The 14,671-nt window shown below is 45.0% G+C and overlaps 1 protein-coding gene across 4 annotated transcripts; it reads left to right on the top strand.

Annotated features, from left to right (window-relative positions):
• Positions 1 to 36: 36 nt before the first annotated feature.
• wrap53 (WD repeat containing, antisense to TP53) lies at positions 37 to 14,091 on the top strand. Of its 4 annotated transcripts, none has more exons than XM_076881929.1 (11): positions 37 to 264; positions 715 to 1,160; positions 1,265 to 1,439; positions 3,347 to 3,442; positions 5,205 to 5,313; positions 5,883 to 5,971; positions 7,609 to 7,832; positions 10,344 to 10,555; positions 11,753 to 11,856; positions 11,996 to 12,139; positions 12,932 to 14,091. In XM_076881929.1, the coding sequence occupies exons 2-11, from the start codon at positions 893 to 895 to the stop codon at positions 13,155 to 13,157; spliced, it is 1,647 nt and encodes a 548-aa protein (XP_076738044.1). In that variant the 5' UTR covers positions 37 to 264; positions 715 to 892; the 3' UTR covers positions 13,158 to 14,091. The 4 variants fall into 4 exon arrangements, with proteins under 4 accessions (XP_076738044.1, XP_076738042.1, XP_004572250.3 ...); XM_076881927.1 differs by having other exon boundaries at positions 1,259 to 1,439; XM_004572193.5 differs by having other exon boundaries at positions 38 to 264; positions 1,259 to 1,421.
• Positions 14,092 to 14,671: the final 580 nt, after the last annotated feature.

The raw sequence follows: 14,671 nt of genomic DNA, 5'->3' as shown, positions 1-14,671 counted from the left end.
CCGCACATAATAGAATCAGCACTCACTGAGCGCGTCTCGTCCAATGAACTCTCGCGATAGTTTGAAGCACATGGCCGCCCGCAGTGTTTACAACTTCTCCTAATGAGATGGTGAAGGGAAACAAAGTCCCGAAGCAGAAAGACGGCGATTAGTTTTGTGTGTTCGGTCTTTTTCTCCGGCTTTTGGTGAAACTCTTGATTCTGCGGGTTTTGCTTTTCGGCCAAACCGCGAACACAACTAAAGGCCAGGCAAGCCACAACACAGGTATATAGCATCAGATTGCTAACGTAGGCTAATGCTAACTTGGGCTAAAGTGTGTGCTCCGATGTGAAGGGACGCTCAATAAGAAGCTAAAGCAAATGTCGCTAATTGATTTATTTACCAGAATCATCCATTATGTATAATAGCAACCGGGCGTGCGTGGACATGTAGAAAGAATGTAATATGTATCGCTCAAGCTTTAACTTGACCAAATAGACGCGTATGCTAGTTTGGTGAGGCAGCTGGCAGTCACGACTAGCCACAGGTGTGTGCTGTGAGGCAGTGACGTGCTCCCCTCACAGCAGCTGCACGTTCACTTTATCTTCAGTCTGACTTAACGGTTTTTTTCCTGGTTTTCGTGAACGTGCTATCATGGTCTTCCGTTGTTTTGACGAGCTCATTGTTGGTCTCGCTTTTCTCGTCTTCATGTTTTCTCGACTCAATGTTTCCTAGGCTGGTGGGTGCTGTGATGTCCTCGTACCCCAACAGACTCAAACATCCACACTGCAGGAGGAAGCACTACCCCAGTAGCACCTACCTCACCCACGTCTGACAGCGACCGCTGGACACCGGGCGCTTGAAAGCTGGGTGGAGGGCTTCACGGGAGAGAGAGAGAGGGAGGTAAACAAAGATGTCAGACTCTGTGGGAGGTGGTGAAAGTGGAGGTGGTGCAGGGCAGGACTCCGAAGCAGATAATGAGCCCCCTCAACAGCCTCCACCTTTACTGCCTGGAGGTGCAGGGGAGATCTCAGAGGAAGGGGCTTTGCCATCTGCCAAGAGGCTGAGGATGAGTGAGGAGGGCGTGGGGCAGGATCAGGTTGTGGAGCCTGGTCAGAGGCATGAAGAAACACCAACACAGCCTAGCTCGCTGCAGGGAATGCCAGCCCAAACAGCAGAAGGTACAGGACTGTGTCTGTTTTAATTCATGATTATATGCATATATTAATATAAATTAAGATTACAGATGACCTGTGTTTAATCTGGCTTCTGCTGTCAGGAACAGGAGACCTGCTGCAGTGTGAGGAGGGAGGTCATAGTGGGAAAGAGGTAGTAGTCATCGGGGAAGAAGAAGAATACCATCAAAATGGAGAAGAAGGGCCAAAACCAGAGGAGGAACACAACGGTGATGGATCTGCAGAGAGCCCCGGTGACGGACAACAGTACGTGGAAGAAAAAAGGTTTATTTGTAGATTTAAACGTAGAGTAAGTTTGCAATATTTAGGCAGAGTTGAGATACAAGATGCGCATTCATAAAAAGGCAGAAACTGCTAGAAGAGATTGTAGCAGATGAACACAGAAGATATCATCTGAAAAATATTTTTAAAAGTATGAAGTTTACTTTTTAATTTTTCTTACACCCTTTTTTTATGTTACAATTTGCATAGCTGGTAAATTTGTCTTTTTCAGGTAAAAACAAAAGGAAGCCAGTGCAGAAGTTAATGGGCGCAGTTGGTTATTTTGGACTGCATTGAATTGAGAGAGAGAAAAGGTCTTATGGTTTAGAGTTGCATGCTCATTGGCTAATGAGTCTGTGAAGGTTCTCAGTCATCCAGGTCATCGTAGTCTAATCATTTTCACACCTTGGCTCATGTCATTAGGTAGAGGATCAATAGGGGGTCCTTTGTCCCTCTTTGGGGGGACACTCCCACAGGGCTTAAATCTGGGACTCTCCACCATTTGACCCTAGAACTGAAGAAGCTTCTTGGATGAGAGGTGAAACGTCTTCAAGCAACTTAAAGAAGTCCAGACGCTTTTCTTTCTAAGCTCCTTAGACTATTGGCTAATGACTTTTCAATCAACCAGTGAGTGTGCAGTTTCAAGGTCTAGGCACAATCTCATCTGGCCTGTTGCACCCAAGATGGCGACAGTGGAAACGCTCATCTCGTGGCTTTAGTGCAGGACTTCAAAAACCAGCAGGTAGCTTCACAGTAGCTATCCTTGTGAACAACAGGTGGGCGGGGCTTCTGTACTCACAGCCAGAGCTGCGCCCCTGAAATGACCATAACAGTGGTATTCCCTGTCATACAAGTCGCAAGAGTAGAAGAACCTGTCTGAAACGGAGCATTTAGAGCGGTGTTTGTTTAACACTGGGTCTTTACTTCATACTGTGATACATGAAATCTCCGACTATGTGTTTGTTTGTCCCCCAACTCCTCCTACTTGACCCGGCGCTGAGCAACCAAACGTACATCTTGGGCCTCTGAAGGTTCTTATCTGTATTGGACATTGTAACAACATCATGTTGCCTAGCAACTACCTTAAAATTATCTGCCAAGTAACCAAAATCCTTTGCATAAAACATCAAACACGAATTTAAGGTGACAGGCCGTATAGCATGTGTCAGGTATGGTCCTCCCATACTCCAGAGGCATGCATGTGGGGTTAATCAGTGATTCTGTGCATGAAGAGTTACAGTCTCTCTGTGGTGGATGCACAACCTGTCTAGGCTGTAACCTCTAGACCTATGTGAGTCCACGATAGGCTCCAGCCACCAACTATGTAAGCAGTGCAGAACTTGGCTGAGTGGGTGGAGACTGTGAACAGATGAAATAATTAACAGTCCAATCAATGCAGTCAACATGTGTTTGAAGCTTAAAGTTTATCAGTGACAGTGAGAGTGTCGTGTTTAGTAATGTGTTGTTAGATGTTGAGAAGTGCTTTTTTAATTGACACTCGTGTTTAAGTGGGGCAGCTAAAAGCACCAGAGCATTAACTGATTCATCATTTTGAGGCTGTCAGACATCATTATGCTAAAATTTGGAGAAAATTACCCAGGATGAAAAATAATGTAGTCAACTAATAGAAATCTAATTAACAATCAGCTGTAGTGTCACTGTGTGTAAATGAAGCAGCTTATTACTTGGAAGTTTCCACTGTGTTTTATACACAGAGCGTGTTTGACTGAGGCTAGGGACTTCATTGGATGATGTGTGCCTAAAATAGCAATGAGCTTTAAAATTGTCTTCAATTATAAACCTTTAAGTGCTCATCTCCTAATAAATGTGAGCTCTAGCTTTTAGTGGAGTGCGTGAGCTTGTTGCGAGCGCCTCTCTGACCAAGGACGTCCTTGTCTCTCTGTCTCCAGGCTCAGCTTAGATTTTACCCAGAACCCTCAAATGCTGACTGGTTCCTGGACAGAGTACTCCAACCTGCCGGAGAACTACCTGAAAGGCTGCAAATGGTAAATTCTTTTTTTATATATGAAGAAAACATTGCGAGGGGCGTATTCATGGTTATTACATACTGGGCTTAGACACAAAAACAAGGCGACGTAAGGCTTTGAAATGGATACTGTGTGCATCTGCAGGGGGGCTGAGAGGTAGGTAGCACTGGGGTGCCGCTATATTTGAGTTTTGCCACTGGACTTGGAGTTCTTGGAAAGGCATCAGATCAACATGTGAGGTTCCATCATTGTTTGCATGAGCACAATAGATGCTGCTACAACCACACTGCCCAGTAATGTCACGCCTGAACTCACTGGTTGCTTCCAATGGGCAGAGTACTAGTATGTAGTCTGGGCAGAACAGTATGCAGGCTGACACTGTGAGCCTGAGCTTTGATCAAATAAGACAGCTAGGTGCAATATTATTTAGGATTTTATAGGATTTTAAAATCAATGTGATATTTAATTGGAGGCCAGAGAGAATTAGGGTAATAGACTCAAATCTACCAGTACCAGTTATAACTAGGGATGGGTATCGTTTAGGTTTTATCCGATACCGGTGCCAAATCGGTACTTTTGAAACGGTGCCGGTGCTTAAACGGTGCTCGAACCGGTGCTTAAAGAATGGAGAACACAAACTTTGTCCAAAAACCTCTCATGTTCAGCTGTTTTGTTTTGTTTTTGTAAAAAGATAACAATGTTAGCCTTTTCTGCAGCTATGGGGCATATATGGTATCACTCTTGGCTGGAAGCAGTGCTTAAACAATGAAAAAAAAACACAAACTTTGTCCAAAAACCTCTCATGTTTAGCTGTTTTCCACTTTTTCTTTGGTCATTTTAGCCTTTTTGTCCAGGGTGAAGGGAGTATCTGCCATCAAACAAGAGGACAGCCGCATGTAGCTATGATGATGTTTGCTAGTTCACCTCACATGTATTAATGTCATAACGTGGTTAGCCTACTCAACGTAAATTACACACGAACAACATTTAGCTACTCACACAGAGAAGAACGGCTGCTGCTGCATCATCATCCGTCATCATTTCTGCTACACTGGCAGGGCTAGGGGCCAGGACTCTATTCTTCGGGTTTTTGGGGGATGTTGCTCCGGGTCCGATAACTGGCAACCCACCCAACGTGCACAGTGTGAGGTCTCGCAGCAAGCTATCAAATACGGCGCATTTCTCGGCTTTTAAAAAAAACGCTATGCGTCGCCAGGTGTTTCATCAGTTTCGAGGTGTTACCTCCTTTGACAGTATCACAGTATCAGCTTAAAGCACTTGTTGCTGCTGAGTTTGCATATTTTGCTGTGAAGTACAGCCAGACTTTTGACCGCTTCGCCTTGGACATTTTTAATTTGTAGCTCTGCTCTAACTGAACGTACGTACCTGGCCCCGCCTACTATCCTGGGAAACGTAAAATGATTGGCTAGAAGTGTATCACAGCTCAGGAAAATAAAGCACCGAAATGTGCGCTGCTTTTCGGTCTGGTTACTACCGTTTATGTCAGAACCGGTGCCATCATGGCACCGGACACCGGTACCCATCCCTAGTTATAACACTTCTGCTTTACCTTTCTGACCCAGAAAAGGTCAGTTTTCTTTAATTAATGCTATAAATACAGTTGTCTGTGTACGAGCTGCTTACATGCTATAGTGCAGCTGCATATATGTTAGTATTATATGTGTGTTTTGTGTTACTTTAACATGCACACAAACCCAGCCCGAGTACTTGTTGTTCTAGTCTTTAATGATCTGTCATCCCTCCTCTTCCTCTTACCTAGGGCTCCTGATGGTTCTTGTATCCTGACAAACAGTGCAGACAATGTCCTCCGAGTGTACAACATCCCTCCAGAGATTTACAGCTACAACTGGGACTTGCTTCCTGAAATGGTGAGTACACAAATAGCTTGCCATCGGGGGCCGGACAGGCGACGGGAAATGAGAAGGCAACAAACAAATGTTAGAGCAAATATTCATTATTTTATGGATTTAAATTCAGTTGAAAGATGAACGTAGCTATAAAGACTCCTTCATTTGTAAAGGTCAGCAGTCTCAGTCTAATCTGGAGCTTCCCTGTTTATGATGTTTATGAAGGTTATTACTAAACGTCAGTTTTGCTTTTTGTTGCAATAAACAAAAATCCTTTGAGACGTCTGCCTGATAAAACGCGTTAGTGAAGATTAATCTGTGGGAATAAAATGGACTTTGAAATATAATCCATTTTCTCTAGTTGAAATCTCGCAGCCTTTGTAATGAGAGGAGAAGATTGACTGTTGATTGCTCTGTTTCTCGCATGCTTCCACTGGCTTTTGAAATTGAATTTTTCTGGGTAGCCACTTATTTAGTGTCAGCCTCAGAGCTGATGGATCCAGCCAGTGCCTTTGGCCTACATTTCTTAATGCAGGAGGTCTCAGTCCCTCTGTTACTGACTGTCTGTCTTTTCTTTTATTCTCTGCTAGAGTCCAGTGCTGCGGATGGCAGAAGGAGACACCATCTATGACTACTGCTGGTACCCCAAGATGAACTCTTTGGAGCCGGACACGTGCTTGTGAGCTGAACCTGGTCTTTTTCAAACTATTCCCTAAGCCTCTCGCTTCAAGTCCACTTTGGAGACGGTGAAATGTGTATACACTGAAAAAAGCACCGGGTTGTGTTTTGTGTCAGTTTCTAATCTCGGGTGGTTGGATCGGGTTCCCGGTGAATTTGTCGGCTTTTCTTTGTGCTGCAGTGTGTCTAATAGACTGTCTGAATGCAGAAGATTTTGTTGTAGTCTTGTGTCTCATTCTTTGATCCCAGAGGTATGTGCAGCGGTTGTGGAAGCTGGCTGCCTGCAAGGAGGGAAGCTGTAAAAGCTTTCTGATGTCTCTCATTACGAGTGAAGAGTTGGCCTGCGTCTCGTCCGCCTCGTCGCAATCCGCTCGCCTGTTTGAGGCCCACAGTGCGATTCAGCCCGCTAACAGCACTCCTGAGTCCAGACAACACCTAAAGGGCCTCGTGAATCCCTGACTCGAGGCTTTGCTTCTCATCTCCTTCTCCTTTTTTTGTGTTTAGAAGGGTGCACTCTAGCAAGTATGTGGCAATTATGACATCACTGAGTGTTGGTGTGTGTGTGCTGTGAAGGAAAGTTAGCATCAGCAGCATCCAGCCGTCGCTGTGAAGGCTGCTTATCGTCTGCGGTGAGAGAAGTAAGGCTGAGCTAATGAGCCGAGGTCAGGTTGCCAGCAGTTTTCGTGGTGTGTTACCCTTCAGCCCCAACTCCCCCAACTCCCATCATCCTTCAGTCAGACCCTCGAGCAGTTGAGTGGATCAAGGCCCAGAACTGGCACCGACATCCTCACATCGTACAGCTTTCACCATGTTAGTGGGTGAGGGTCTGGAGCTGGACAAACCAAAATCATCAACAAAAGTCTCGCGGGCAGGGAAGCGCTCGAGTCGTGTCTATAATCCAAATGCTGATGGAAACTGACAGCAAACACTCGTGATTGTCTTCAGATCGCTGCCATCTATCAAACAGGAGCTCCTGCAGGGCGCAGTCAGGTGGTCGGACAGAGTACACCGACTGACTGTAGCAGTCAGATAAAAGATTGCGGTTGTGACGATTAAAAGAAAACATCTAGCAAAGCAGGAGAGCCATGTCTCCTGCTTACCCTTTCTCTCCCTCTTTTCACATCGCTGTTTTGTTTCTCCCTCTGCGCTCCTTGAACTATCTGCCTGCCAAAAGCCGTGTGTTGTTGATGCCCCTCCTGTAGAGAGGGAATAAGGGCCCCTGTTATGGCTCGGTTAAGTTGCGCTGAGTTCTAGGCATGGCTCCAAGCTAGCAGCAGTCTAGCATTATAATTGGGCATTTCCCTGCTCTGGAATAAAGCCGCGGCTCACAGGGGCCATAACAGAACACGGCAGCAGCGGCGGGGGCTCATTTCCTTTGTCTAATTGAGCGGCAGTGATGTTTCAGCGTTTGTTCAGTGCTCAATAATTAGAGTTAAAAAGGCATGGCTCAGTCTTTGGCCCTGATGCGGATCAATAAGAATGTGCTGCGGCCTTGTCTTCATAATGAGGCGAAGCATGTAGCTGTATGTTTGTTTTGCAGTACATGTTAGTTGTTCCCTCCGTTAGCTCAGTTTGTTCATCTCATTCATTTCTAAATCATTCATTCATATTTATTTATTTCGACCTCCTCTTCTTCAGTCTAGCCAGCAGTAGCCGTGACAACCCCGTCCATGTGTGGGATGCATTTTACGGGGAGGTGCGAGCCAGCTTCCGACCCTACAATCACCTGGACGAGCTGACGGCAGCTCACTCGCTGTGCTTCTCTCCAGATGGCGCGCAGCTCTACTGCGGGTTTGACAAAATGGTCAGGGTCTTCCACACCGAGCGCCCGGGCAGAGACTGTGAGGAGCGACCCACAATAGGTCAGTCGTCAACGTCTCATCGGCTTTCACCTTGAAGCTTGTCGATGAGCTTTCCTCAATCGGGTGACGTAAAACCCATTTAACATCTTTTCGTTTCATTTCATCAGGCCAAACACAAATATGTGTATCACCACAAATTGAGTTTGTCTTTTTTTCATTAAAATATTAGAAGCTGGCCTCCTGCTCACAGCCGGTGTGATTGTGTTTATTGCTTTCTTCCTGTGTGAGGTTTTACAGCAGTTAACGACTGTACTGAAAACAAGGATATTAAATTGGAGTTCCCTCAGGGATACTGTTACCACATTTGAGAAACACTGCTTTAAGGTTACACCCTTGTGCTATAAACACATTGTTCCTTCACAGCGGTGAAGTCCTGCTGTCAGAGTGACTGAAGAAGTGTCAGTTTGCAGTGAGACACTGACTTTCTGATGATACGGTTACCAGCAGCGTCATTTTTAACGCATTCTGTGTTGGATGTTTTGCTGATTGTGAGCAAACTTCAACGACACTCAAAAATGCAGCTATAAATAAATAGTGTTCACAAGAAATGTCGTGATGCATGCTCGATCGTCCAGGTAAGTAAATCCTAAAAGGTTCTGTTCATCTCGATGAAGCGTTTTCAGTGGAAGAGGTTTGTTCACTCATCCAAATGACTGCTTCGGTCTCAGCTGACTGCAGGTTTCTCCTAGTATTTGCATAATAACTGAAACTAGCACCAGTGGCAAACCATGGACAGTCAGTCTAAATCATTAATTTGCATATTGTCATCACCAATGATCCATGACCACTGGTCATTGATGCAATGGCTGCAATCACAGCATTGTAAGATGGTGACAGATGTACCCTTAGGCCCCTCCTCGATTCAGAGATGGTCTTTCCCTTTTCATGTAAATGGTCTCCTTGACTCTGCGCTCAAACCAGCGTTCCTCCCTGTCCAGGATGTTACATCCTCATCATTCAAAGTGTCCGCTGGCCTGTAGGTGGAAATAGACTGTGGAGTTCTGGCCTGACGAGTTAGGACAACACAGAACACTACTTAGCCTAGGGTTGTTTTGTTTCCCAGATGTAGAAATCCTCCTGGCACTTAACAGCGTACACTACATTACTCTGTTTGTGTCGGGGGACCTGATCCTTGGGCTGACAAATTTTGGGTGCAGCGTGTTTTGGGGTTTGAAAGTGTTTAGAGAAAATGCGTCTCAACTGCTCCAGTACTCCTGACACACATGGGATCACTACAGGTTTTTGTTTAGGCAGCGGTTGTCCTTCTGTCCTGGATCGGCTGGAGCTTTCTTTAGGTGCCTTCCCAGCTTTGACAAAGGTCCAGCTGGGATAACCACATTTACTCAGGGCCTTCTTGATGTGCCGTTCTTCTGCCTCCCTGGCCGCTGTGTCTGTGGGGATGGTGTTCGCTCTGTGTTGTAGCGTCCTGATGACACCCAGTTTGTGCTCCAGTGGATGATGAGAGTCAAACCTTAGATACTGATCCGTATGTGTAGGTTTACGGTACACGTCAGCTTTTAGATGTCCCCCATTACTGATGGAAATCTCACAGTCTAAGACGGCTAACACTTTTTATATCCTCCCTGGTGAATTTGGTGTGTCGGTCCACAGAATTAATGTGATCCATGAATTGTGGTACGTCCTGAGATTTGATTTTTCCCTCAGGTGTCATCCACATACCTGAACCAATGGCTTGGTGGTGTCCCAGGGTAGGATAACAAAACCCTCTTTTCCACTTCTTCCATATACAAATTGGCCACAATGGGTGAAACTGGGGAACCCATGTTTCTGCCTGTAGTACTGACCCTCGTATGTGAAATATGTGGAATTAAGACACAGTTCACACACTTGGTCGGTTTATAAGGTTGGGGAAACGTGCAGTCAGCTGAGACTGAAGAAGCCGCTCGCATGAGTGACCAAACGCTTCGTCCAGATGAACAGAATCAACGTTTTGGGATTCACAAGAAATATTGTGAGAAATTGAAACCCTTAGACAGTAAACAGACGTGAGAGGGAGGATAATGTGAAGTCGGTTGTTTCTTGTTTTCAGTGAGTTGCTGTTTGACAGCTGGCTGTCACATCTCACAGGCTGAAGCCTCCTTGAACAAACTGACAAGGAGCGTTTTTATTATGTACTTCTGACAAAAACCAAGGAGAACACAATGTTTACTGTGATGCATTTCTTTCCTCCGTCTCACATTCATATGGCATCATTTCACTGGAAGCTCTTTTTTTTTTTTTTTTTTAAATGTACTTGAACGACTTTTTCTAAATTGGCAGAGGCAGATCCAGCAAAGGCTTTAACTAACACACACCATCATCACCTTGAGATTGTAATCCGTTGGCTCACTGGTGTAATCACTGAGAAATCTGTTGCTTTTATGGACAGACTCCGGAATGTCTGAACTGCCAAAAAGTCAACTTTGAGTCGACGAGACTGCAAATTGTGTCCTGTGAACTATAAAGTGCTGAAAGCGCTGCCAAATGCTCTCTCTCTTGTCCTCACCGCAGTGAAAAAGCAAGGCCAGAGTGGCATCATCTCCTGCTTTGGCTTCAGCCCTTGCCAATCTGTTTACGCCTGTGGCTCTTACTCCCGCTGCGCTGGCCTCTACTCCTGCCAGGACGGCACCCTGCTGGCTCTGCTGCCGACCCGTCACCACGGAGGTCTCACCCATCTGCTCTTCTCCCCCGACGGCAACTACCTGTACACCGGCGGCCGCAAGGTAACGCACGAACAGACTCGCACACAGCTTCAAGCAGAGAGATACCCGAAGGTAACAATCGCTGCTGAACACACACAAACTATCAGTTGTGTTTGGGTGTTAAGCAGGTAACTGATGTTGCTTTGCACAATATAAATACACAAGTATGATGTAAAGCTTTACATGATACTCAGTCCTCTCAGCATGTGTCAGCAACTTAAAATGAAATATTTAAGCTAGCATCTAACATTATTCTCCTGCTGCAAACTGTATGCCAGCTAATTCAGCTACAGGTTCGCTCTAATCTGAAGAAATGATATCAAGGCAGTGTGTAAGGAAGATTAATGGTAGGTCCTAAATTTAATAGAGCTCCCATTGAAAGTAATAGCTATCAATCAAAAGTCTGATAGTTCTTGTTTTATTGTTTTATCTATGATTATTGTAAGTACTCTGTGTCCTCTGAAGAGATGTGTGTTTGAGTTTTCAACCCTCAGAACAGAAATTGGACAAAAAGTTTGGCTTTTTGAAGCTTTATCAAGTGGCAAAACCTGAGGCTGAAAAACTACAGATGTTGGTAAATGGCATATTTGCTGCTTTCCCAGTGACTTGTGATTTGATCATGATCAACCTGAGCTTCTCCATCATTGATGATCTTTGGGTTTTTCAAACTTGGACATTAGTCAGTGCTGAAGTTGAGGAAGAGACTGCTTTATTCCTGGTTCTCACTTCTGCTAATTTCAGCTACTGAACTGCACTACTTAGCCAAGTTTGTGCCTTTGGGAACATTTTTAACCAAACTTATCTGACGAGCATGTCCCGCCGCGAGGTGCAGACTGTTCAAGATGCTTATGGCTCATGTTCTAGTAGTGAAATCAAGAATTATCAGCTTGTTACAGTTATGCATGAAAGTGACTGCGTGTAGCACACAAAATCTATTGATGCAGCTTGCTAACCATGCTAGCTAGTTTAAGCTAACTTGGAAGTCTCTCTCGTGCTGACTTCTGGCTCTAAAGCATTAACGCTGGCAAAAACGTTAATATTAAAGCTTCAAACCCCAAAATGACCTTAGTGTGGCTATGTCCAAATTTTATATACAGGCTGTGAAGATAAATTCTGACTGCCTTTTGTTGTGTGGCAGTTGTTTGTGATGGATAAAGTTAGCATCCAGGCTTGGGAACGAATGATTTCATGGAAATTCTTTTGTGTGTGTGTGTGCAGGATCCAGAAATCCTGTGCTGGGACCTAAGAGAGCCGGGAAGAGTTGTGTTTTCTCTTAAAAGGAACGTGGCCACTAATCAGCGCATCTACTTTGACCTCGATCAGTAAGTAACAGGGAAACTGCATCAGTGATCCTGTTGTATATGAGTTTGATGTGATTCGTCTGGTTTTTCTGTGTTAAATAGCAGCAAGGATCGTCGTATTAGCCGATTCCCACTCGTGTTTCTGTTTGTGTGCGTTTAGATCTGGCAGGTACCTGCTGAGTGGAGACACGGAGGGAGTGGTGTCAGTATGGGACACCCACACAGCGCCTCCTGATGGTAATGAAGAACTACTGCAGCCTCAGCTTAGGTTCCAGGCGTACTGGGACTGCACCAACGGAGTCAGGTATGATTACTAATCTAATCCAGCTCACTGACAGATTAGATTCCAGTAATGAAAACATTTATAATATTAGACTGAAGGTGGATCTTTCTCAATAATTAACATGAGAGGAAAAGTGTTATTTTACAAAGGTGAAGCTAATCTTGATCAGCTGCATTGTTGTTCGGTAGAAACAAAACTGAATAAATTAACAATTAATTAACAAAGTTTCAGCTTTTTCTAATTCACTTATGTTACGCTGTTGTTCAGTTATGCTGCTGTTTTGCTGTGTCAGGCTGTTTGGGTCATGCAGTCATTTTTCACAAAATCATAGGAGGCAAAACAAATGATCCAAAACATTCAGTGACAGAGCAGCTTTGGCTTTAGTCAGGCATGTCACTGCTTTGTGAGAGCAGAGAGTGAAAACCAAACCACAGCTTCTCAATAATTCTGGATACTCTGGCACAAAAAACAGCTTTGATTGTGAATACATGATTGCAGAGAATAAAGCCAATGATGTACTAAAAATGAAACGTTGACTTTTAATTAAACACAGATGGTGTAAATGTGCAGCAGTTATGTATAAAATGTTGCAAAGCCTGAGGTAATTCAGTTGTTTTCTGTGAAATGAATCGTGCATTTTCTTTTTTCAAGCGTGATGCTGCGTGTGCAATAGCTGAAAGTCCAGTCATGTCACGCTAGCAGAAACAGTTTTTTTTCCACAGCTTATCACGCCATTATTTTCATTTGTCCCTTCCTGGATCTTCTCTCTGCCCCCCTCTGCTGCTCCGTCCTTCTCCTCTTCTTCTTCTACAGTATCCATCCCTTCATGCCGCTGCTGGCAACATCCAGCGGCCAGCGGCAGTTCCCGTGGCCCGGCGACAGCGAGGGTGACTCGGCCTCTGACACGGAGGGGAGCGGTGCTGTGATGTCACGGCAAGACACCCGGCAGGACAATGTCCTGACCCTGTGGTGGGCGGGACCGCTTAGCCCTGCCGCTGAAGGGAGCCAAGACCAGAGCACTACAGCAGCAGAGGCCTGAATATCTGTCACTGCACTCAGCTGATACAAATCGAGTTACACATGCCATGTGATGTTTGTGTGTAAAGCTGATTTTGGTTTGTACAAATAGAGCGTCAGCGGGCTGTTTGTTTGTAGTTTACTGCCAACTTCACCAGAACGTGGAAAAAAAAAGGTTAATGTCAAAGCCAAAAGTTAAGAGGTTCTTTAAAGCCTTAATGCTGAGATAAGAGGTGTTTTCTAAGGAGACGTTAGGACATTACAATCAAATATAACCAGCCTCTTCTTAAACATTTACCTTTATTTCATTTTAGTAGAGACTCTACTTCCTGAATAAGAATACATGTGGTGGAAGTGAAATCCTCTCACTGTGTCCGTGCATGCGTGTCTGCTGATCGCGCCTCGGCTCTCGGCCGTGTCGGCGGGAGCGTTTGTTTACGTGTGCGTGTAGCTGCGATGCTTCCCCGGAGATCTTTCACTGCTATAGTTACAGTAAGTGCCATTTGTTCTCAAGTTTTCGCTTTTGTAAAGTGACGGGGATCTCCTGGTTTTAGCTTCTTTTTTAAAGTGCCAGACGCGACAGGTAGCGTTGCTCCGTGCATGCCCACAAATGTATATTTTTGTAAAGCCGTGACGACGATTCTCCTTTTTTTTGAATGTAACTTCAAAAACAATCTGTGAAAGTCTTGTAATTAGCAGCTGCTGCTTGAAATGTGCTCTTTCCTTTTTGTTTTCCTCCTACTGGTTGTGGTGCTTTTGTACCGTGCGAGTGGTGCTAGCAGCTCAGAAGACATTGTGTTTGATTAATTGCATTAATACTTGCAGCCGTTTGTCGAATGCTCGCGTTGTTACCGGGGTGCGCTTTCCTGTAGTGTCTTTGCAGGTTGGTGAGAAGCTCAGCGTGCTCCAACCAAAGCCTTGGATCTTTACACTGATTAAATCGATCACTTTTTAAAGCCTGTGTCGGTTGCTTGATTTATTCATTCATTCAGATATGTTGCCAAGCAATGGGAGCTATAATTTTGTAGCTATTATTTCTACACAAATTTGTACTCTGTTATGAATCGCGTTGTCCTTGAAGATAAGTCTGGAGATGGACGCCTCCGTGCACAACAGGGAGCTGTCTGCTGGTTTTATTCAAATGAATTAAAAGCACGTTTCCACAGATTCGCAGCCTCACTCATTTTTGCGTTTTCAGTGGAAGGCGGTTCAGAGTTGGATGCCCTGCAATAAATCCTCAATGAATGCAAGATGATGCCGCACTCGAGTCAAGAGGCAGCTCTTAAAAGCTAAAGGGACTGTTGGCTTTTGCTTATGAGATGGAAACTATTCATAGCTTTCACCTTTCACACACGCTTTCTGTGCGAGCACGTGCACGCACACTCGCACGCACCCGTGTATTTGATTGTCTGAAACCACAGGGGCACGGCGAGCGCTGAGCCAAGTTGGAGAGCTGCAGTGTTGTGTTGTGCGGGTTGCTTAGCGACTGTCTCCACCTTGGGAGAGGAAAGTAGGCAGAAAGACGACAAGACGGAA

This window comes from Maylandia zebra, linkage group LG3, assembly GCF_041146795.1.
Source record: "Maylandia zebra isolate NMK-2024a linkage group LG3, Mzebra_GT3a, whole genome shotgun sequence".
In the NCBI taxonomy this organism is placed as follows: domain Eukaryota; kingdom Metazoa; phylum Chordata; class Actinopteri; order Cichliformes; family Cichlidae; genus Maylandia; species Maylandia zebra.
The sequence above is the reverse complement of the archived record's forward strand: the minus strand, read 5'-3'. Positions and strand labels throughout refer to the sequence as shown.

Excerpts from the sequence above, each read along its gene's own strand:
- wrap53 (XM_076881927.1), top strand. The coding sequence starts at position 893 with ATGTCAGACTCTGTGGGAGGTGGTGAAAGTGGAGGTGGTGCAGGGCAG. Across the intron at positions 5,314-5,882 it reads GGGACTTGCTTCCTGAAATG|AGTCCAGTGCTGCGGATGGC; the intron begins GTGAGTACACAA and ends ATTCTCTGCTAG. Across the intron at positions 11,857-11,995 it reads ATCTACTTTGACCTCGATCA|ATCTGGCAGGTACCTGCTGA; the intron begins GTAAGTAACAGG and ends GTGTGCGTTTAG.